Source organism: Mytilus californianus, unplaced genomic scaffold, assembly GCF_021869535.1.
Source record: "Mytilus californianus isolate M0D057914Y unplaced genomic scaffold, xbMytCali1.0.p SCAF_3, whole genome shotgun sequence".
Lineage (NCBI taxonomy): Eukaryota > Metazoa > Mollusca > Bivalvia > Mytilida > Mytilidae > Mytilus > Mytilus californianus.
The window spans coordinates 60,299,110-60,323,466 of NW_026262679.1; the positions used below are offsets into that span (position 1 = coordinate 60,299,110).

At 31.8% G+C, this 24,357-nt stretch overlaps 1 protein-coding gene across 4 annotated transcripts in view; it reads left to right on the top strand.

Moving 5' to 3' along the window:
- The window catches only part of LOC127733064 (chitin synthase chs-2-like), a 77,419-nt gene extending 53,357 nt beyond the window's left edge, over nt 1-24,062 (top strand). For all 4 annotated transcript variants that reach the window (XM_052242328.1, XM_052242329.1, XM_052242330.1 and 1 more), the window contains exons 6-31: nt 163-313; nt 657-789; nt 1,321-1,441; nt 2,853-2,933; nt 3,532-3,679; nt 3,978-4,194; nt 5,638-5,799; nt 6,700-6,839; nt 7,070-7,123; nt 7,911-7,986; nt 8,280-8,335; nt 8,653-8,802; nt 9,482-9,602; nt 9,973-10,032; nt 12,370-12,644; nt 13,333-13,513; nt 14,198-14,335; nt 14,720-15,816; nt 16,096-16,380; nt 17,103-17,179; nt 17,339-17,444; nt 17,873-18,029; nt 18,729-18,875; nt 19,173-19,308; nt 20,555-20,755; nt 21,578-24,062. In XM_052242328.1, the coding sequence (XP_052098288.1) occupies nt 163-313; nt 657-789; nt 1,321-1,441; nt 2,853-2,933; nt 3,532-3,679; nt 3,978-4,194; nt 5,638-5,799; nt 6,700-6,839; nt 7,070-7,123; nt 7,911-7,986; nt 8,280-8,335; nt 8,653-8,802; nt 9,482-9,602; nt 9,973-10,032; nt 12,370-12,644; nt 13,333-13,513; nt 14,198-14,335; nt 14,720-15,816; nt 16,096-16,380; nt 17,103-17,179; nt 17,339-17,444; nt 17,873-18,029; nt 18,729-18,875; nt 19,173-19,308; nt 20,555-20,755; nt 21,578-23,334 (6,227 nt within the window). In that variant the 3' untranslated portion in view covers nt 23,335-24,062. The remainder of the gene's footprint in view (nt 1-162; nt 314-656; nt 790-1,320; nt 1,442-2,852; nt 2,934-3,531; nt 3,680-3,977; nt 4,195-5,637; nt 5,800-6,699; nt 6,840-7,069; nt 7,124-7,910; nt 7,987-8,279; nt 8,336-8,652; nt 8,803-9,481; nt 9,603-9,972; nt 10,033-12,369; nt 12,645-13,332; nt 13,514-14,197; nt 14,336-14,719; nt 15,817-16,095; nt 16,381-17,102; nt 17,180-17,338; nt 17,445-17,872; nt 18,030-18,728; nt 18,876-19,172; nt 19,309-20,554; nt 20,756-21,577) is intronic.
- Nucleotides 24,063-24,357: the final 295 nt, after the last annotated feature.

Here is a 24,357-nt window from a genome sequence, read left to right on the forward strand (position 1 = left end):
TTTCCGGAAATACATTGTTTCATGCAAGTCACTGCAACTTATTACATAACAATAAACTTGATAAAATTCTCTTCTTACATCCACCCATTCATTGAAGATTTAAATACGGATATATGCATTTACATATAATGATATATATGTAAATTACATCATTTATTGCAGGTAAACTGAGAACATTTGTGTTAGAGAAATCCCGAGTAGTTCACCATAAAGCTCAGGAGAAAAATTTCCACATATTTCATGCCTTGTTCAGTGGAAATTATGAACATGACTTACAAGAAAAATATTCATTGGAAAGACCAAATGAATACAGGTACCTGATATAACAATTTAAATTCAACTATGACGATCTTGAAGTATCATGAATTTTACATAGTAATAATTTTTTTTATGATGATAATCCCCAGTGTAAATCTAAATTGTCAATGTATTATGTTTTGAAGCTATATGTGCAGTTCAGTTTTGTTTCAGTTGTTCTCATTAAGTCGGCACTGCAACTTTGTCATGTTTAAGTACTATTTATATATGTGTAGTAAACCAATAAATTCGGTTTCCTAAATATTTGCGTCAGATTGCACATTTTATAATGTATTGGATACGATGGGGCTTTTCATATTTGTTTTCTTCATTTATAATAGTTTTCCGTGTTTTAATAGAATTATGCGTGAAGATGAAGAGATGCTACATTTACACACTGGTATATTTGGGAGTCAAGAAGAAAAACAGAAATATGGAAATAGTTACTCTCAAGGCTGTAAAATCTTAAAAGAAATCGAATTTACGGAAACGGTATTATGAACTTTAATATTATACCAGATGGAAATACTTTTAAAACGACATATTTAAGTGCAATACATTACTGTCCCACTGAATAAGTAAAATAAAAAGAAAGCAAAAAATAACTGAAACATAAGAAATAAATTATATAAACTTATTGAATATAAAAAAATTTACATATAAATTATATATACCTTTTGTGAGTCTACTGATCAAGATTTAAAAAGGGGAGATTTCAACAGCCACTTGTTCGTGCCTGTACCACGAAGTGAGGTCTTTCTGTTGGTTTTAATGATAATTTAATGATTTTATCATTTGTAGCATTTGCCGTTGAAGACAGATCTTTGATAGTACCTGTTTAATTAATATTCACAAGTACTTTGACTCGAGTAATTTTGAGCTAAGCATATGGTATATACGTCTACTGTTGAAAAATGCCTTTTGACCTCTAGGTCTCTTTAAGTTATTTATGTGGTTTGATTGTCGTCTCTTTAAAAGTATATCGCACATCTTGTATTCATCTTATCATTTGTATTCATTTAGGAAATATCTGAAATCCTGAGTATTCTAGCAGCTTGCTTACACCTTGGTAATATTGAGTTTGATGATGTTGGGGATGAAACGGATGGTGTTGCAATTCGGGATGATGACTCCTTGCGATACGGTAAGCAGAAAATATACACTCTGATATTAAGATAAGCAACATCAAAATGAGAAATTGGTATATTAAAAAATGATAACTTGTATGACTGAGTTCATGGAAAAACAATTTTGAGAGATATGTGGTTTAAGTTCCAATCATTGAAAGGAACATTTAACTTAACATGAAATACAATAAAACAATCTACAAGACAAATATTAGAACTGTAGAAGAGGGACGAAAGATACCAAAGGGACAGTCAAACTCATAAATCGAAAACAAACTGACAACGCCATGGCCAAAAATAAAAAGACAAACAGACAAATAATAGTACAGATGACACAACATAGAAAACTAAAGACTAAGCAACACGAACCCCACCAAAAACTGAGGGTGATCTCAGGTGCTCCGGAAGGGTAAGCAGATCCTGCTCCACGTGTGGCAACCGTCGTGTTGCTTATGTTATTAGAAATCCGGTAAATAGTCTAATTCGGTAAGTCACATTCGTGAAAAGGGAAGGGTATTGTAGTTACGACATAAGGAACATATCCGATATCATCTTTGAAACGGTTATTCCATAACGGTCAACCAACTCGTGATGGCGTCCGTAAAATTTACGAAGGGATGATTTCAACTTCACCATTTGGAACTCTTGGTTTAATAGCTTCCTTGTGAGCAGCAATCCTCTATCAAGGAAATCATGATAGGAAACACAAGCCCGGGAATATCGTATCAATTGGGAGATATATACTCCGTATACAGGCGCTGCTGGAATATTGCTACATAGAAATGGAAAGTTCACAATTGGGAAGCTGAAATCATCTCTTTTGTCGTAATGTTTTGTTTTCAACCGACCCTTATTGTCAATTTCTAGATGTAAGTCAAGATATGAGGCAGACTTAACTGTATCTGTAGTATCCTTTATCTCTAGTTCGATGGGATAGATTCGTTCAACATAGTCACCAAATTTTGTATTATTTAGTGAGAGAACATCATCTATATAACGTAGAGTTAAAGGACGTTGCTAACTTCTTATCTTTCTTCCTAAGAAGTTCCTGTATGAAGTCAGCCTCATAATAATAAAGAAATAAGTCGGCAAGAAGAGGTGCACAATTGGTTCCCATTGGAATTCCGACAGTCTGTTGAAAAACACGTCCTCCAAACGTAACAAATATGTTGTCAATCAAGAAATCAAGCATCTTGATAATGTCAGTTTCAGAAAATTTTTTGTTTGAATCAGAGTGATTCTTTACAAAGTAGATTTTATCCCTCCCCCAGAGAAGATACTTGATTCTACGTTCGCCATTCTTTTTAATGAAACAAAGTAATACCAACTCTTTCAATTTGTCTTTCAGTTTGGAATGGGGAATACTTGTGTAAAGTATAGACTATGTGTTATTTCATTAAGAAAGCTTACATTTACTTATATTTTTAGCAATCAAGTTACTAGGAATAGAAGATGACAACTGCGATGATATCAATGAAGTTTTTATAAGTCGACCTATATGTGTTCAAGGTATGTTGACTTATTTGTTTAACGTAAAACAAGTTAGAGTCCTTATAAAATGAGAAAAGAATACTAGATTACACACAAAGAATATTCTACTCAACAAAGGAAATTCAGACATTGACAAAAAATGAAGAAGATACCAAAGGCACAAGAACAAATCATAAGTGAAAAAAACAGACAATACCACGGTTAAAAACGAAAAACAAATAAAAGACCAAAAATAAAAACAGTCTACAAAAATGACGAGAATTATTTCACTGCACTTTTTATCAATAACACAATGATGATAACACAATGTTGACTGCTGCACCCCTATTTTGGACATTTTTACCTATTGTGTCTGTTTGTTTTGTTCACGCATCGTTGTCAAAATAATGGAATTTGATGCGACTGTCATACAAGTGAGAGGTTTAGCTAGCTATAAAACCAGGTTCAATCCACCATTTTCTACATAAGAAAATGCCTGTACCAAGTCAGGAATATGACAGTTGTTATCCATTCGTTTGATGTGTTTGAGCTTTTGATTTTGCCATTTGATTAGGGATTTTCCTTTTTGAATTTTCTTTGGAGTTCAGTATTTTTGTGATTTTACTTTTTTCAATAGGTCAGACTACTCGGAAACCGTTGAACCAGATTCAAGCTGCTGATGTGAGAGATTCTATTGTAAAAGCATTGTATTCAGGAGTTTTTAAAGCTATTATTGATCAAATAAACAAGAGTATCGAAGGCAGTACGTCTTCAACTAAGACAAGGTATTTATTAATCAAAATACTTTTTTTATTTCAAATGTAGAATCATAACTATAATAAGACAAATCCCATGGTAATTTTTGAAACTTGATATTATTGTAGAGACGTATTTGAGTTAAGTATGATTGGAGAGAAAAAAATCACATAAGTAGTACTGCTGTAATGAAATGGGCTTCAAGTTCAAATATTTGGTAATTAATATTGCAATTTGTTAAAATTAGAATTCAAAAATACCTTAGTTATAATTAGGTCATTATCAATTCAATGCAATACAACAGTTGTTTCCATAATGTTTTGTCAGTCAAAAAGTCATTGGAATCCTCGATATCAGCGGATTTGAGAGTGTTTCAGAAAACAGCTTGGAACAGTTGTTAATTAATATCACCAATGAAAGAATACATCAATATCACCAACAACAGATATTTGAAATAGAAAACAAAGAGTATAACAACGAAGGGATACAGCTGCCAGCGAACACTTTCAATGATAACACATCAGTTCTTGAACTTATATTTGGTGTAAGTTATTTACTATTTAAGTATTTATTCCTATTTTTACGTATCAGTAAATTTAATTATTTAGCTACTGCTACTTGAACATTTTTCCTTCTACACATATGATATATCTTTTCACTACCTTCTGAAAAATAAAGGTAAATACCAGAATATTGTTTAAAAGAAGTAAAGATCCTTAGATTGGTATTTGGGAGGGTTCTGCTTAATAACTGATGTTTTTATGCAATTTAATAGAAGGAAAACATTACCTCTTCCTTTCCCCTAAACAAAAGATTTCGTGAATATTACTTAAATATTACTGTGTACCTTAAGTTGCAAAATGTATCTTTAAAGTGAATGAAAACGGCTAACATATACTTTTGAATGTTTGAAACATTTTTCTTAAACATCCCTTGGGTATTTGAGATGCCCCTTGTTTGAATTGCATATAAGTTTTTGCTTTAAGGAAGAAAATACCTTTGTAGGCATCTCAATTTAAAAAATAATATTCTGACGAATGTGGCATTTGTCATTCCATAACTATATAAACATTTACCAACACATAAGAAGTCCAGAGAAGTTACCATAAGTTCTACTTAACTTAAAAATGGAACTCTCAGACATGCATATAATGAAAGGACAACTGTAAAAGAGAGGCGACGGATACCAAAGGGACATTCAAGCTCGTACGTCGAAAATAGACTGACAACGCCATGGCTAAAAAAGAAAAATTTTCTCTAATCAGATCACATTTTGTCAGGTAAACATGCTAAATTACCCATTCCAAATGCATTTGTTAATTGACCTTATGTCAGGTAGACGGGAGATAACCCAATTATGAAACATGCTCAATAACATACTCCAAATGTATTTGTTAATTAACATTCTGTCAGGTAGGCGGGAGATAACCTATGGTTGAAACATGCTCAATTACTCATTCCAAATGCATTTGTTATTTGACATTCTATCAAGTAGACGGGAGTTAAACTAGATTTGAAACATGCACAATTACCAATCCCAAATGTATTTGTTGATTGGCATTCTGTCAGGTAGACGGGAGATAACCCAGATTTGAAACATGCTCAACTACCAATTCCAAATGCGTTTGTTAATTGAAGTTCTGTCTGGTTAAAGGGAGAGAGCCTAGAGTTAAAACATGTTCCAATAGCCATTTTAAATGCATTATTAATATACATGTTTGTATGATAAGTCTCATATTTAAGTTAAGTGAAACTTATGTATAACATCTGCAAATACTAGAAAATGGTATTAAAATAACAGTTTTACTATTAATAAAAATGTTGTGTCCTCGATTATAAGGTACTTTTCATTGTGTAGTTCTTAGTGAAGTAACTGAATATCAATAATTATAATCATTGCTTGTTGATTGTAAGCTGCATTTTCAAATACTTAAAATACTATTGCAGCTCGTTTTGGTTCTCATTTTCATTTTTTTTTGCATTATAGAAACCAGGAGTACTGTCTCTTTTGGATGACCAAATTAAAGTTTCCAATTCTGATGGGTCTTCGCTCGTGGCACAATATGATACACAATTTAGAGACAAATATGCTGTTTACCAGTCGACTGGACATAATATGTCATTCTACATTGTTCATTATGCTGGACAGGTATTTTTTCCATTATATGTAATCTCTCGTTAGTGGTTGCAAATTTTAAAGAGAAATATGTGTTGTCGTTGAAAATATTTATATTTTTATGTAGAATCAGGACAAATAAAAAATGTGATCCTATAGAAAATAATAAGTTTTTGGAGTTATTGGAATTATTGAATGTTAACAAAATATTTGTTCTGTTACCATTGTATCAGCTTGATTATATTGACACATGCCGACAACCCTTTATATCATAGCTTTAAAATGGTGTTTGTGTCCGTCACATGCACGCCCAAATCTGTATCAACCATTGAAAATAAGATAAAAGATGTCTCGATGTGGCAAAAATACCACAATCAGCAGCAATTAAGATGTGTAGTAAACTCTATATGAATTTAGGCAACAGTAATTTACCGATGTTCAAATCTCTTAAGTCGATTAAGAATATATAAAACTACGTAACAAACAAAATCTGAGGGAGTCACGCGAACTCTTAAAAAAAGTGAAACCAGGTAAACTGGAAAGAAACTTAAATCGACTTGTAAAGTAAACAATATTGGTTCATAAAATCGTCAGGCACGACAAAAAAGTGTGGACAATTGTAATTAGAAAAGACGGAAAAGTTATGGCATTTCCCTCGAAATATAGTTTTTATATTTTTGTCATAGACTATCAATTTCATTAACTGCGTCTATTATATTAGTAATTATACAAAATGTATATATTCTTCCCAGAACCACGTACTTGTCTTATATCGTCTGGTGTTCTTGGTACTTGGGTTTGATAAAAAAAGGTATGCCAAGTACTAAATCAATGCATAATACAGTTAAATGGTAGGTTGTCATTACAGTTTGGTCACGGATAACACTAATTATGAGTTGGACGTCTTGTAAAACTTTTATTTTTACCAAATAGGTGAAATATAGCACTAGAGAATTTCTAGAGAAGAATAGAGGAACTGTTCCAGAAAGGATAAAGGAAATTTTTACAGAAAGTAGTGATTACTATATTGTCAGTGAATATTTTGACGCACAAGACTCGTTTTTGACTCACCGGTATGTATACACTAATGAAAACTATGTGAATGTCAGTTAAGTTTTAGATTGAAACACGACAGAACCAGAACCTAAAGCATAAATTTTATGCGGTAAAGAATAAGATGACTTAGTTTTCATTTTTGTTCTATTTTTTTTTTAGCATAATGGATTTCAAGAAATTCAATAAAAAATAATACAATTTGTAAAGAGCTTCTCAAATAATTATATTGTTAAAACAATTTTTGCAGGGGTTCCTCCAGAGAAATTATGTCAAAGAGACAGGCCAGAGAAATTGGCGAAAGGTATGTTTTAGATGTCACTATTTGCTCAATGGTAATGCTAAAAAATAATTGTTAATTTGATATTATATCCAGTACCGTATTTTCTTTTCTTTATTTGTATTTACAAAGATACATGTATGTTAACTGTTCGCAAAGAAATATGACACAATATGTTCTGTAATAACCATTTCGCCTATAAATATCAAACCAGATGTTTTGAACTATCAAATTTGTATTTCTTATTGTGAATAAAAAGAGATTAGAGGCACATATCAGAGATTGATAGATTGAAGGTTTACGTTTACATAAAGTTCAGTAGTAAAAATTTTATACATATAAAGGTCACCAAAAGATAAGCAATGCATCACATAAGTAAGTTCTGAAATGTGGGTCAACCAGAATGAAAGGCTGAAACTCGAAAATGAGAGTATTCAGAATAGCATCAGACACTTTATTTTGCAACAGGACACCGACCAACGCACCATTGAAAAGGTTGTTGAAAATGATGTTTCACATGTAGAGAGCATGGCATTCTCCCTTCATGAAACATCATATTCCGACCGAACTTGCTTTTTATATGTCCAATACAGTCAGACAGACGCCACTCTTTATCTTGAGTTTAACTGCTGGGTTGGATGACCATATTTCTGTGTCTCGGTCAACCATTTAGTTTTAAATGTTAAAGAAAAAATAAATTGATTGCACAATTATAGAGATTGAAATAGTTTAATGAACTCTGAAATAGGATTCTATAATTATTTTTTAATTTCTGAAGTATTTCTCACTAACTAAGTTATTAAATTTTCAGATACAATAAAACTGTGAAAAAATCTGACGATAGACAGCAGTCAAGATCAACAAACAGTGCAGCCTCCCAATACAGGGTAAGAATGTTCTGATTAATTGATAAAATTACTTGCGTAGATCTCTTTGAATTAATTTATTTACCCTACTGCTTTTGACAAATATGTTTGTTAATTATGCAATTGAAAATTTTATTTATGTTAATTTCTTAATCTAATTTACAGTTATTTGACCATTAAAATGTTTCCCCCAGATATTGTTAAATATATTCGAAGAATGCTATGATTTAAACATTAATGCGTCCAAAAGAAAAAGACAAATATGTATATTTTAAAAGAAATGTCTTTTATCTTACTTTTTGGGTCTATTTTAGACATCATTGGCTTGCCTCGTTGACATCTTAGCCGATTCTAGGCCACTTTTTGTCAGGTAAACTATTTTTGTAGTTTATATTATATGATACACTTTTTATTTAATGTTAATGATTCCTTGTTGATATGAATTGTTTATCGTAAATGCATGTAAATTCGAAATCGTTCTTATCATGAAGCTTCGAAATTTGCATTTTTCTTATCAAAATGGTTATATAAAACATAGATTAATATAGGCATTTTTTCAATTTTAAACTTTAATAAATTAATGTTAGGTTTTTAAGTTGTTACAGAGTCAATGGAGAGCGTTCATTTTTATACTTTCGATTTAGAAAATATCTAAATACTTATATTTGAACATGTTCGTATTTGCAGATGTATCAAATCAAATGACAATCAACAGCCTAATTATTTCGATGAAAAGGTTGTATTAAATCAGCTGCAAAGTGCCGGTATAGACGATGTTACCAGAATAAGAAGAGATGGATTTCAAAGTAGGATGCAGTTTGACAAATTCCTGAAAATGTAGGTTCACCAAAAAATGTAAAATAGTATCTTAAAATTATATTTTCTATTGATGGAAATATAATACAATTCCATGTAAAAATTGATAATGTAAACCATACAAAAAACATACTGTTTATATAGTTTGCCTGTTTTGAAACAGCTTCTCGTATGAACGTTTATAAATGTCAATAGTAAAGAATCATCATTCAAATTGTAGCATTTTCCCATTATCTATTATGCACCGAGAAGGAGAAAAATTCAATGTTACTGCAAAAAGCGATTATAAAAACTATGATAGAAATAAGGCAAAAGAAGGATATAAGCAAAGCACCAAGAGATTGCGAGAAAAATTACTTCAATATATTGTGCAGCAATAAATAGATTCATCTTCTCATTCCTACCTTATCTAAATCATAGATAGTACGGATGATAGATAAAAGACACACCAGAAAAATACGCTCTGATGTTTAGATGATTACCATGATTTGTTTTATCCAAATGCCATGGAGTTTTCATAGATCATGCTAGTTGCTGATTCATTTTCAATTAAATTTGTTATTGCCAATAATTCTACCAACAAACTACTTATCCAGACAATTTAGATTAACCAATATGAATTGTCCAATTTTATAAAAAGACTAGCAGCATCGTTACCAAAAAGATTTAAGTACTATTATATTGTTAACCTATATTATAGGTGTCAAGTTTTTCGAGATTGTGCCATAATACCAGAAGGTACAAACAAGAAACAAACAATAGAAAATATATTACAGGCTTGTAAACTGGACAAAGACTCTTATAAAATAGGTCGAACAAAGGTAATTATACAAGATGAGCTAACGAAAATATTTAAAAACATAATGTATATTCTTATTCACTTTTTAAAGATATCTTTAATAAAGCAACATCCATATTCTAATTAAAAAAACAATCGCTCAGTTAAGCCATATTTAGTAAGCAAATGCTTACCGTTTGTCTAACTAAATGCATTGCATACACATTCATTAAGTTGGTGTTCGTTAATGGACAACTGATTCTATGAGAAATATTCATTGAACAGTATGCGTTTTGAACTCTGAAATTTTAAATGAAACACAATATAGATAGGCAATATTTGAATCCTGACAATTTCTTGAAAAGCAAAGAACCTAAAATACATGTTAATTGCAGATAATGTTTTTCGTTTAGGTGTTTATGAAAGGACACGTCGTAGAAAAACTTATCAAGGAAAAGACGGAACTGATACAGGTTTGTATATGACGAGACAAAAATATAAACAATATATATATATATAACTCGTCTCAAATTTAGCCCAAAATGTTAGATCTTCAAATTAGCTTTAGCAAATTTTTGTTTTTTTCCTGAGCGGGATTCGAACCCTTGCTTCTATGACATCGTGGCAACACCGCCTGCACCGTGTCCAGCACCCTAGACCACTCGACCACCTAAGGGTACATAAAAATTTAGCTTTCGGTGGTCGATGTTATGCCTTTCCCCGTCGGCTTTATCTAGGGTTGTAACACTGTACATGATGTATAGTGGATAGTAGATGGTGTACCTTTCAGATCAGCTATTTTCTGTCGTAAAGAATGATAATGTTAATTACCATGCCGCCACATCAAATATATATATATAAATGTTAAATTGAGAAATTAAAATCATACTGAATTACAGAAAATTAGTATCCGGTCTTTTATCGTCGTTTAAAATTCACAAGAAAACTGATCATTTAACAGCAAATCACACTGAAAGGATAAACAAATCGTTATGTGACAATTCTTAGAATATAAATCTTGTAAATACATACATACGTAGGTCAAAACATAATGAATTTTTCAGATGTTAAATAAGGTAAAAAAAAAACAACAAACAATATAAAAATAAGGAGATGAGGTATGATTGCCAATGAGACAACTATCCACCAAGATTCAAATAAATAGGATGTGTGCAGTCATAGACAACGGTACGGCCATCAACAATGAGAAAAACCCATACCGTATAGTCGGCTTAAAAAGGCCCCGACATGAAAAATATGAAACAATTCAATTGAGAAAACTAACGGCCTAATCTATAACAAAACAATTAACGAAAAACAAATATGACAGACATGAACCAACGACATCCACTGAACTACAGGATCCTGACTTTGGACAGGCACATAAAGAATGTGGCGGGGTTAAACATGTTTGTGAGCGCTCAACCCTTCCCCCAAACTGGGACAGTGGTGTAACAGCACAACATAAGAACAAACTATCAAAACCAGTTGTAAAAGGCTTAACTCATCAGATCGATACAAAGCAGAAAAACATCAAACATAAACACAGACCGGACGTGGCAGGGTATGTATCCATCCCTCATCCCTAACAACAAAAAGGACATTAGGTACAGATCTGAGAGTACTCGCAGTTTCTGACAGTTAGTTCAAAGCCAATAGCAACTAATAAAAAATCATGTATCTAAGACTAAAATAACAATCAGTACACATCCAACATCCAATGGATTTAGTGTAAAGACGTCATTAGCAGTCAGAGAAAAACATGACCTTGTGCAATGCCAAAATAAAGGTATCGACAGATTGTAGTACCGTTAAAGTGGATATATGTGTATAACAAAACTATTTAGTATGATTTTAATATACTGATAACAAAATCAATATTTATACATACAAAAACAATATTCAAAGATCTAATTACAATGTTGAATTGGTAACCATGTCTTAAAATATAAAATATTTATACATAAGGACAAACGCCAGCAACCAAATTTCCCTTGACCAAAGTGTAAGGGAAAGAGGCTTTATTTTCAATCTCTATGATTAGCAGAAAAGAGGAGGTAAGATAAGAGACATTATTTGGTCCTTGAAATAATAGAACTAATAAACGAACTCAAACCTTCTAAAAAATCTGGACACTTTAGTGAATAGAGATCACTTGTAATGTCACTATAACGTCATTACCATGTCGAAATAATTTACAAATTGATCTTAAATGGCCATTTCATGCTTATTTTTGTTTGATACAATAATTACAAGCAACAGCTGTACTCAAAATGATGTTTTACATACATTGACAACCTTGTAAAATATATATTGTAGCAAAAATCTTTTTCGGTGAAGGTGTTGCTCTTATCTTAATATTTGTATAGACAAGATCTCAAAATGAGGTTACTATGGCAGCTTTCAACATTCAAAACTCATAATTCAAAGGGAATGTAAAAAGATATAAAAATACATTAATTTACGATGCACCAGTCGTTGCTGTTGCTGTAAAAGTATCATTGTCTTCAGTAACTTTTAGGAATTTTGGGTCCGCAATTCTCTTTGTACTTTATTTGGCATTTTTCACTTTTTGATTCGAGCGTCACTGTTGAATCTTTTGTAGACGAAACGCGCGTCTGGCGTACAAAATTTCAATTCTGGTATCTATGATGAGTTTATTTATTTTAAGCAAGAGAAAATGCAAAGGTCTACGATGCAAACATATGGCGATCGAATTTAGGTTATTTGTTGACATTACATTAATAACGACAAAAAATAAATCCTAATTATATTGAATATACTGATTGTACTATTTATAATAATTATAGAAAAGAGAGGAGCAAACAATAAAACAAGAAAGAGAAAAAAGAGAAAGGGAACAAACAAGACAAAGGGAAATAGAGCAAACACATAAAGATCCGATTGGCACACCAAATTCACGAAACAACACGACACTTTACACAAGAACTGATGATATTCCAATGCAGCACATTCCTAGTACAACGATTCAAGATGATACACCAGAAACACAGTCTGTGAATAGTTTTCCTCCAACATATATTGATGTAGAAAATCAAAACAAAAGAAACGAAAATAAGAGATGGTAGGGTTAAAATTTAAGTGTTATGTACAAAAGATGGTGGGTTACAAAACCGAGGAAAAGTCTATAGAAGGACTAAACAATATTTAAGTGACATACACTTGTAAATGGGAAGAAATTCGAGTTGTGTCATGTTTTCTCAATATGTTAAAAGTTAATGCTAACAATTATAAAAAAATAGTTTGATAACTGTATGCAATGTACATGTTGTCTAATACTTTATATAATAACCCACAAAAACCCCGTTGCATAAAAGTATGGTCAACCAAAATCATAGAACCCATAAATATAACCCGTAAATATAGTGATTACGTAGTAAAATACATTTTGTGAGCTATTATAAATAACAAACCCACAAAAACTACAGATGAAGAAAGAAGACAAACGGCACCTGTCTAATGCGTTTCAGATACATTTACGTACGTCACATGTTTATATTCCGGTTCTGATCACATTTATCATTTTAAATTCCGAAAAAGCAATCTTTCATAGTTTATTTAAAAATCTAAAGAAACAAACATTGTGTTCTAAGGTTTAAATGCATAGTTGTGAATACATCAGATAAAGAGATGATATGACGGTCGTAGAATTGTTTATATTCGAAAAACTTGGAATTATTTTGAAAAATTAGATTTCTAATAAGAACCTTTGTGATAAAATCATACATTGAATGTTATCGCTTACTCCCTAGGGCATGGGATGCATTTAGAAATACTGAAAGAGATTTCGAAGGCTGTGTAGAAGTGGAAGAATGTTTCTTAAAGTTCTGTCGCTTTTTGATGTGTTTTGGATTGTTAGTTGGAATTGCAGCAAAAGGTGTTGCTACCATTATAATCCCGCTGCTCCTGGCGTCACAGTTGAAATCAGAAAAGGTAAGGAATAAATATTAGTGACATTTCACAGACAAATTCATGTTGCAAAAAAGTTAAGAGACCAAAACTTTGATAAAGTAAACTAACAAAAATACCAAACTCCAAGGAAAATTATGAACGGAAAGTCCTTTATCATATGGCAAAATCAAAAGCTCAAACATATCAAACGAATGGAAAACAACTGTCATATTCCTGACTTGGTACAGGCATTTCCTTATGTAAAAAATGTCGATTTAAACCTGGTTCTAAACTTCTCACTTGTACACGCACACAATTTTAATTGATTGTACATTGGTCTTATTACAATGATAATAGAATGGGTTTAAAGGTTGCCTTAAAGGTAGATGGAGGCTTAGGTTCGACACACAAATAAACAAACACAATTTAAAAATTTAAAAGTTAAAAGTTAAAAGTTATCAATATATATATATTTATATATAATCAATTAAAATGTCACGATCAAATATGCATCGAACATTTGTGGATGATATTATCGGAATGAGACAACAAATGAAAGTAGAAATACACTTTTCTGAATATGTTTTTTAAATATAAAAAAAACCCACTACATTATACATTTTTGTTGCAAACGATGCATCTTTGGTTTGTTTAATTGATTCTAAAATGCTGTGATTAGTTCTTAAATAAATAAATATTCATTATTGTATTCAAAACGTTTTAAAGGAGGATGGCCAAAAGTCTAACGCTTTGACAGAACTGATTCTTTGTTACTCAACTCCAATTGCCTTAACCTTTATACAGTCTATGTTTAAAGTGTGTTTTGGGAGAGCAAAAAACATTGGATGGAAGTTCTTTTTACCAGTAAGTATTTAGCAAAATATGTTGTTAATGCTAAGTCTAAGATTATACACTATTGGCATCCATTCTTCCAATATTATAATGGTTTAGAAAGATTGACATTTACATGAAACAATAAGGGCCTTGTAAACAATTCTCTATTTTGTTTTACTTAATTATAATTTGTCTTTGTATTGAGTATTGCAAAGACTTTCAAGGGAATAAATTGTATATTAGAAGAAAAGCAATATATTATTAAACAGTGATACACTTTTTAGATATACCATACACTTCCCTTTAGTTTTAGAAAGTTTTTAAATATAAGTATTTTTACTTAAATCAAGTAAATGAAAAATAGAATTTCATAGCGTTCTTTATTATATCTTAAATTTATCTGTTTATCTATAGGTATTAATATTAGAAAGTGCAGAGGCGTGTGGAACAGCCTACCTGTTGTTCAAAGTTTTTCGTATCCATTCTATGACATCAGGAATTACTCTTGTCATGTCATCATTTACGCTTCCGTCAATTCTGAACATTTTGAAACAAATTGCATTAGCAAGGAATAGACAGAAATTCGTAATACGGCTGTCAAGTGTAAGCATAGCTGTATTAGCAATGTTAATTCAATGTGGAGTCGTAGTTTGTGCGATCGTTAGACCGAACAGAGTGTTTAGCGACACAATTTCAAATCAGATCCATTATACTACACAAGAGAAAATCTGTCTCGTATCAAGTTTAGTCGGAATTTCAATGGGATACTGCCAAAATTTTCTGTCTTGTAACTTGAAAATTGGATCCTTCAACTTAAAAATAAAAGACTGGAGAATAGCAGTGGACAAAGCAAGACCAAAAATAAATTTGAAAATGTGCATTATAAAAGTGGGTATATTTTTATTGATGGCTAAATTGTTGGTGCCAGATATAGAGTGGACATTTACAGAAGATATCGCAAATTTAAAAGACACTTCTCTTGACAAGATTAATGAAAATTTAAATGACACTTTTCTTGACAAGATAAATGAAAATTTAAATAATACTTTTCTTGACGAGATTAATGAAAATTTAAATGACACTGTTCTTGACAAGATAAATGAAAATGTAAAAGACACTTTTCATGGCACGATAAATGAAAATTTAAATGACACTTTTCTTGACAAGATTTTAAACATCTTTAAACACCATAAGTTAATGTTCATATATATTTACTGTGCCATTTTCGCTTCCTATGAAGGTGTACTTGCTTGCAAATTACACATGCAGCGGATATCATTCTTTATTCCATTGGCGTTAGTGCCACTTGTGTGTTTTGGTGGAGTTATAGGATTCTGCTATAATTGGCCAGAGGACAATAATATGTTTGGGTATGCTGTTTCCTGTCCAAGTGTTGACATTGAAAGTCTATCTATGTGGATCGGATCTAGTATTGGATTGTGGGTATCTGTTCTATTATTGACATGGCATGTTCTATTTCCACAGTGCCACAGAATGGAACGAGAACAAAGGTATTAAATACGTTTTTTTATACGAACGAATGACTTGTATCTAGAAAAATTATTGAACAAAGAGTAAATGGCTACATTGTATTTTTAGATCTAAGGAAATATGCATTTCATTAATTTCACCTTAAAAGTTAGTAAGTACGCAGATTTAGTAAACCAGAGACCAAATAATGAGTCATCTTATCAAGTTGTCATTATCTTTTGCCTTTACTTGGTAGTACGATGCATTGTATATTTGTACGTTTGACGCTCCTTTTGATTTCCTACATTTTCTCTCTTAAGGTTATTCGTATTACCAATTAGAGATAATTTCTTCTCATCTCTTGGATTGCTGATGAAAAGGAAAGATGATACTGTTGAACAGCAACTTCTCAAACATGCAAAATTCAAACCTGTCTTTAACAAAGGAAATGCATACGAAAATGAATTGTTTGTAAATGGAAAAAGTAAGGAAAGTGAAGAGCGAAGGAAGAAAAAAAAGAAAGCCAGACCGTATATTTATATATGTGGAACAATGTGGCATGAAACAAGACAGGAAATGTTGCAACTCCTCAAATCATTATTTAGGTTTGTTCAATACATTGTTTGTTGTTTCTGCATTTTTTACAAAATTAGGAAGTAGTTTTCAAGTGGCATTAAAAGCCATACTTGGCAGGAAAGACTTACATACGAAAAACAGAAAACAAAAGATTGACCATCACGAACCTAACCAAAAACCGTGGATCACGTCTATTTGCTCTGAAAGAATCAACATGTCTATTTTACCTTCATCAGGTTACTCTTGATTAAACATATTTGGTGAACAATAGAGGACTGGTATATGTCTTGTTCAACCGTACATTACAGTATTTATAGACCATTAGTACATGTTAAGTCTTTGTTTGTAATACATGACCGAATATGGAAGTGTGAAGTGAAAAAAATGGTTTTCATGGACAAATGATAGACGGGATCGTTGTTGATTAAAAGAAAGACGAACATTACAAAAACTGAATTGCACAAATACAACACAGTTAACTAAATCGGTCGGTTGTATAGACACGTCATCCTACAAGCTGTAATTTTAAGAGCTAGTACATCAAATATCAGACTCAGTGTATTGCTCTGTTTCATGGTATTCATATGAAGGCGTGCATTCGGGAGGTTACCCTGAAGGTACAACACTCTACGATGCAACTCCTTTTTGGTGGAAACAAAACAAAAAGAAAAAAATCTAACATTTTATTAAATTCAAACAAAGATATGTCATAATACCTTTTGAAGCTCTAACTTTTCTTTATTTTTTTCAGGTTGGATTTTCACCGGAGTAAATATAAGCTAGCAGAGCAAACGTTTAAAGTAGATGTTGATTACTTTGAACACGAAAGTAAGTATGTCGTTTTTAAAAAGACGAGTATTGTTTTGATAGAATAAATATTTATATTCAAGTCATTTATGTTAATGTATTTTTCTTATATATAAATTAAAACGTACATTTTGCATACACGTAATCTATATGTAACCTTAAAAATACCATTTTTTTCAGTTCATTTGATTTTTGATGACGCATTTGAAACTGATAAAAAATCAAGACAAAGATTACCAAATGAATGGGTAAAACAGCTGGTAGAATGCATGGAAGAGGCATCAACGTAAGCTTTAAGATATAACCCTTTCATAGTTTTAGATAAAGATTATTATTCTCAAATTTGTAAACACACATGAAAGAGGTCTCAAGCAATGTTGGCATTTGATAATAAGTCTTTTTTCTCTTTTCAAAAAACATAATTATTGCGTTGAACGGAGGTTTATGGAGTGTTAATCAAATTCATTGACAGTTTGGCTTTGTAGATTAAAACTGATAGCTTGGAGTCGACTTTTGTCTTAAGTTAAAGAATGTAAGGTGCCCTCTTAATTCTAATTTTGGGTTTATCGTGTTTGGTGCTGTTTCGTTGACTTGTACGTTTAATATTCTAACCTTTCGTTCATATTTGATCCTTTATATCTGTATCTTCTTAAATTTAATTGTATTCCGAATTCGATCGGAATGATTTATAGATTTATTTTCTCTCAATGACAGATCAGTCGCAAGGGGCCGTCTGCAATGGGATAATAAGCCAATAAAAACAACTACACCATATGGGGGACGATTGAATTGGACCATGCCAGGGGGAACAGAAATGACAATTCATTTGAAAGATAAAGACAAAATAAGACACAGAAAACGATGGTCACAGGTAAATTCATTCAATGGGTTTCATCTGCTTTTAATACATTAAAATATCGAAGATACCAATGTGGTAATAGCAAATTAGTCAAAGGACAGACAGTTACATTGGCAAAAAGAAAACACATAACGGACAAACAATATTCGACACAACACCACAGCGGAAATAGAATTGAGCCACACAAACTCCAAAATTTCGAGTAAACCTTTCTAACACACAAAATGACGATAAAATTGTTGAGGTAGTCGATTGATACCAGGAACAACTGTATCCTGAAGCAACTTCCGTAAATGGAAGATATGTTTGTTCGGTGAAATATTTAGAATGACTATAATTCCTGTTTACTGTTTCATTACCTTAGGTTTTAGGTTTTTCAGGAATCAGTTCAATAAGCCAATACAGTCATTCCACGTAATGGTAATCTCAACGTTCAGATGGTTTTAGATTAATTGAAATAAAAGCTTAAAATCGTAATATCTGATAGCATTTTAGTGTTGGATATCATTTTCAGACAAGAAGCTTCAGTGTGTATAGTATATGTTGTGGTTCAAGAAAGTTTAAAGTTTATTCCAACAGAAAACAACAGGTCTTCGTATTGAATGAATTCAGAGATGCAATAAAAAGATATCACTGTGTATCGTACATTTTAAAGAATCATACTTCCTAATCCATATTATTATGTACTATACTACTTAATTGCAATTTTAGATCATGTACATGTACTACTTATTGGGATATAAGATGATCGGCGCTATTTTGGAAGATGAATTACTGGAGAAGGATACAAATAAAAGATATCACTACCGACGAATAACATCGTTACTGAATCAATTGCCCAAAGACAAAGTTAAAAGGGTTAGTACGATTTATAGTAACAACTATCAATCGACACAACCAATTTCTCTCTCTCTCTCTTGTTTTGAATTTATTAAATTTCTGTCACTTGTTTAATATATCGATTTGAAAAGAATCTTTGCGAAAAAAACTATTACTAAGCATGAATAGATGCAACAAAATACATATTTTTATTCGGATGAAAAAAAAATATCCTATCAAACTTAATAAAAATAAAATGAATGTTTATCTTTCAGAAACTGCGTTTTTCGTTTATCTGATACATGTTTTGTGACATTTAAAATCGTTTTGTTCTAGGCTCATAACAGTTTCATTCTTGCTTTGGACGGAGATGTAGATTTCAAACCTGAGGCAGTACAAAAACTGATAGACAAAATGACCAAGAATGAAAAAGTTGGCGCTGTATGTGGTCGAATACATCCTATTGGATCAGGTACGCAGATATTGGTTTTTCAATCAACTTCCTTTGAATATTATTACAAAGCTCTTATCGTATGATATACCATTCAAAATTAATTACCACAGGCTAGAAAATATTTGATAACACTATTCAAAATATCCGTTATCAAATATTGTTACGCCTAAAGAATGGATTCGATTTTGGGGCTTCTAGGGGGTAATACCACCATTGTTTATCCCCTATTAGTCTTTTTTAGATTGGCATTTAAGAAAAAAAACAGTGTAGAATTAACATTTGTTTCAAATAAAGAAATACTTGGTAGGAATAAAGTTTTATTCTGTCCAGTACTACAGTGAAAGTTTCATACAACTTTTTCATTGCATATAAGAAAATAACTTGCAACGGAATTAATAAGTAATTTTTTATTCACGTTTTCCTGTTTACAAGCATTAGTAACCAGCAGGTCACCTCAAGGTTTCCAAAAAAAATTGATATGAACACCAAATAAAAAAGAATGCTCCTTCGAAACACAAGATATATGTTTATGACCCAGAAATCCTTTTAAAATGTAATTTGTACATTGCATTTCTTTTTTCTTACTTGTACTTTTGTAAACCCCTTTTCAAAAGATTACCTGTCGTTCTGGTGTCTATATCAAATAGTTTCCGAACAAACATGACCTTTTCTTAGATGTTGAACAGCTATAAATTTTATAGGTAGTAATGAAACTGCAAGTATATTCTCCCCAAACCTTGTTCGTAGTGAACGGGAATTTATTGTGCAATAGTTTCTATAATTCGTAGTTTTATTTAACCTAAAAATGTATATTCCTGTCACAAATTGTTGCACATTGGGATACTTTTTGTATCTAATATAGGTAGATATCGGAGGTAGTGTGCTCATATTTAGTGTAAGCATGGCTTTAGCTGCTTGATACCTAAAACATACTTAAGAAACAAGGATAAATTTAAAAAAGATCTTTATGTATTGCTGTTATGTTGCTGGAATTTTCCGTTTATAATCTAAAAAATAAGAGTAGTTTTATTGGTTGTAAAATAAAAATAACGTGACGGCATTGGGTGGATATTCATTTAGAATGGTGTCAACTAATCATAACATTGTTGTGAGTTCATTTTAAAATATTATTATGAATAAATTACTTTGCATGTACATTCTAATTTGAATGTCATGAATGTTGATTATTGGCTGTTTGGTGTAAAATTGCAAACACTTATATTGATTTTCGTTGTATTATTAAATTCATTGCTGTTCTCTATAGGGCCTGTAGTATGGTATCAACAATTTGAATATGCTGTCGGACATTGGCTACAAAAGGCTACAGAACATGTGTTTGGATGTGTGCTGTGTTGTCCAGGAGCTTTTAGTTTATTTCGGGCTTCTGCTGTAATGGACGATAATGTGATGAGAATGTATACAAGTCCTCCTACGGAGGCACGCCATTTCATCCAGTTTGAACAAGGTACAAAAATTCTGATCAGCCCTCTTAAATGTCTCATTGATAAAAGTAAAAAAAAGTTTAATACTTTCAACGACAAATATTTTAACTACAGAATTATTATTATTCCATAATTATTATGAATACCATCTTTCTTATTTAAGTGAAATTTGGACAAACGCAGTGTTTAAAAACTCAGTTTTTGTGAAAAGCAATCACCTATTTTGAGAAATGTCTTGGTGTGCTAGAATTTCATCGAAAATTGATAGATAACTTCAAACTTTATTTCACATGACAAAAATCAATTCTCGTAACATTTGGGGGAATGGTCGTAAAAATTAAGATTTTGTTAAAAATGCACAAATTTGGAGAAACATAATTTTGCTACAATATCGAAAAAATTATGATAAAGGTTAAACATGTTTACCCAAATTCTTGATGTCTAATTTGCAGAAAGTGCAAATTAGAGGATTGGTAATAAAATCTTAGCATTTTTTAAAAACCAAAAACTTTATTTTTTGTTAACAAAATCACAAACTTTGAGAATCATTTGTAATTCTAAGATTTCAACTGCAATAGATGTTTAGGCATAATATGTCAAATTGATTCCGCAAACATTTTGGTTGTCTACCTTTCTGGTACACATGTATCAAAATTTATGAAAACTAATACTGATGATCATCAACTACTTTGTTTGCACCAGTATTACTTATTTTTTTGTGTGCCTCACACAAAAACGTTCAGGCGGGTCCTTGCTGAGATATCAGTTTTCTGGTTAATTTGCTTTTTTCATTTGCAACATTCTTAACAAGATCAAGCTCTCATTTGCTAACATTAATTTTACAGGTGAAGACAGATGGTTATGTACATTGATGCTACAACAGGGTTGGAAAATAGATTACGCTGCTAGTGCTGACGCCTTCACATTTGCGCCACAAACCTTTCAAGAATTTTTCGTGCAGAGGCGACGATGGGCACCGTCAACTCTTGCAAATATTATTGACTTGCTATCATCTTGGAGGGTAACAACGAAAGTGAATGATAATATCAGCACGTTGTTCGTTTTATACCAATTCGTAATTCTTTCTTCAAGTTTACTTGGTATCGGAACGGTTACGTTAATGATTACCGGATCTTTCAATGCTGTACTGAAAATAAATATGTTCCATTCATACGTCGTCGCTGTAACACCAGTGGTTTTGTATACCATCATATGCATGAAATGTAGCAATGACAAACAAATTGCAGCAGCAGCGCTACTTTCAACAGTTTACACCTTAGTAATGGTTATCGTCACGGTAGGATTATTCGTAAATCTCGCAACAGAAAAGTCGTACAGTCCAAATGTAATATTTTTCGTAGAAATACTATCTATTTTCATAATCGCAGGATTTGCTCATCCAAAGGAGTTAATGTGTCTGGTTCATGGTTTGCTGTATTACCTTATGGTTCCATCCACTTTTATTTTCCTAACCGTGTATTACATGTGTAATATTCATGTTGTGACGTGGGGTACCCGTGAAAAGAAAACGGAAGACGATGTTATTGAGGAAACGGAGCCTGGAAACTCTACCAAATCATCACAGCCTCCAGTACTAATTAGATGTTTGCAGAAACTAGGCGTTTTGTCTTTAGTGAAAGAAGCAACAAGGCTTATGAGGCAAATATTGGGAGCAAGAGTAGAGGAGCAAACCCATGATAATGAAATAGAATCGGGTCCATTACCGCCTGTGGGAGCGACACCTGTACCCCGTGCTGCAACAAGACGTCCAAAAGTAAGACAAGAGCCTGATGCTTGGCAGTCGATGGAATACTTGGGACTAAAAGAAAAAGTAAATATTAAGGACAACGAAACTGAATTTTGGCGTGATATCCTTGACAAGTATCTAAAACCAATTGTAGAAGACAAACAGAAAAAAGAGGAAATTCAAAAAGAACTTAAAACTCTCAGAAACAATGTCGCATTTGGATTCTTATTGATGAATTTTCTGTTTGCAACGGCAGTATTCCAACTTCAGAACAACGAGGATCAGTTAAAGAATTTCTACATTTTAAACGAATACGAACCTTTGTCGGTTACCTTCTTGGTAGTGTTTGCATTAGTTATATTGTTGCAGTTTATTGGAATGCTTGTCCACAGGTGGGGCACTTTTTTACATCTAATATCAAGTGTACGACTGTGGTCTTTTTCAAAAGCAACAGAAGAAGCGTGGGCTAAACAAGCCCTTAAGGAAACAGAAGCTTTGCAATGTGCAGATCGAGAAGTTGACTACGAGGAAACCGCTAGTATATCGGCTATATCCTATGATTCAAGGGTAAATGGTATTGACCGACCCAGTTCACCAGAAGAACATATGCCTGATTATCCAAGTGATGAGGAACCGGATCAGGATTATGCACATTATGACGAGCAGACAAGTAACGAATACGAAAGAATCTTTCGTCGAAGATTTGAGACAATAAGAAAAAACTTAGGTCCGTCTAGAAGATTTAGCACTAGAAGTATACAAACACACAACACAAATATAAACAGAACAAATCTTTACCAAAGAACATTTGGTCGGCATGCAGGAGCTAGAATAAATCGTGCATATAACGTTTAATAAGAAACGTAAATTACATGCTGTGAATGATTAAAACTTATTTTTCCTGACATCAAAATAGTTAGAATAGTTAAAAAGAAATAAGAACATATTTTAAATATTCATGTTAGTTCTATAAGACCTCAGTGAGGTTCTAGGAAAGGCGTTTTTTTGCAAATAAAAGAAAAGCAATTAGAAAAATTAAAATAAGAGGATTTATTTCCTTAATTCTTAACTTTGAAGAAACAAAATTTGTCAGAATTTTTTTCTCGTTAATGTAGAACTCAAATATATATTTCTATAATGAAAAATTCCAGATCCAGATTTTAAATCTTATAATAAATAGCACACTGAACAAACGAAAAATAAAGAAAATTATAAAATTGTTCTCTTTTATCTGCTGTTTCATATGATTTCAAAGGAATCATACATAAAAAAAAATTATACAGGATTAATTTTAAATAATTTGAAAAAATCTTAGGGATGAAGTAAATTACTTACTATTAACAATTATGCTGTCAATAATGAACGATTGAATAAGCATTGAGTACTTTCATTTCACAATCCAACACGTAAGTAACTTTTTAGTGTTTTTGATATACATGTATCAGCAATTTTCATGCTATCAAATTCAAGTTCAATTACAATATCGTTTATATGGTAACATAACTATAATTTATTATGCTATTGTGTTTACATCATCTGATTCTTCTTTGTTCTTGTTATTATTAAACTAAATAGTTGTCTATCGTTCAAGAAATGTTTTGACTACTAAAATATATAGTCAATAGAGTAAGACACTAACTGCTTGACCAGAAACTGTCATACCGTGTTTATTCGGATTTCCCTATTTAGTAAAAGAAGTAAGAAGTTGCACTCGTTAACATATTTTTTTTCGTACACTCTGTTTTAATGTGTCAACGATAAAGCGCATGCACAGAGCATTTGCGCAGATGGAACACAGAAAGGGGACAAAAATTACACACGTTACATGCAAACCTACATACACATCAGCAACAAGAGTAAGAAGATAGGTGAAAATAC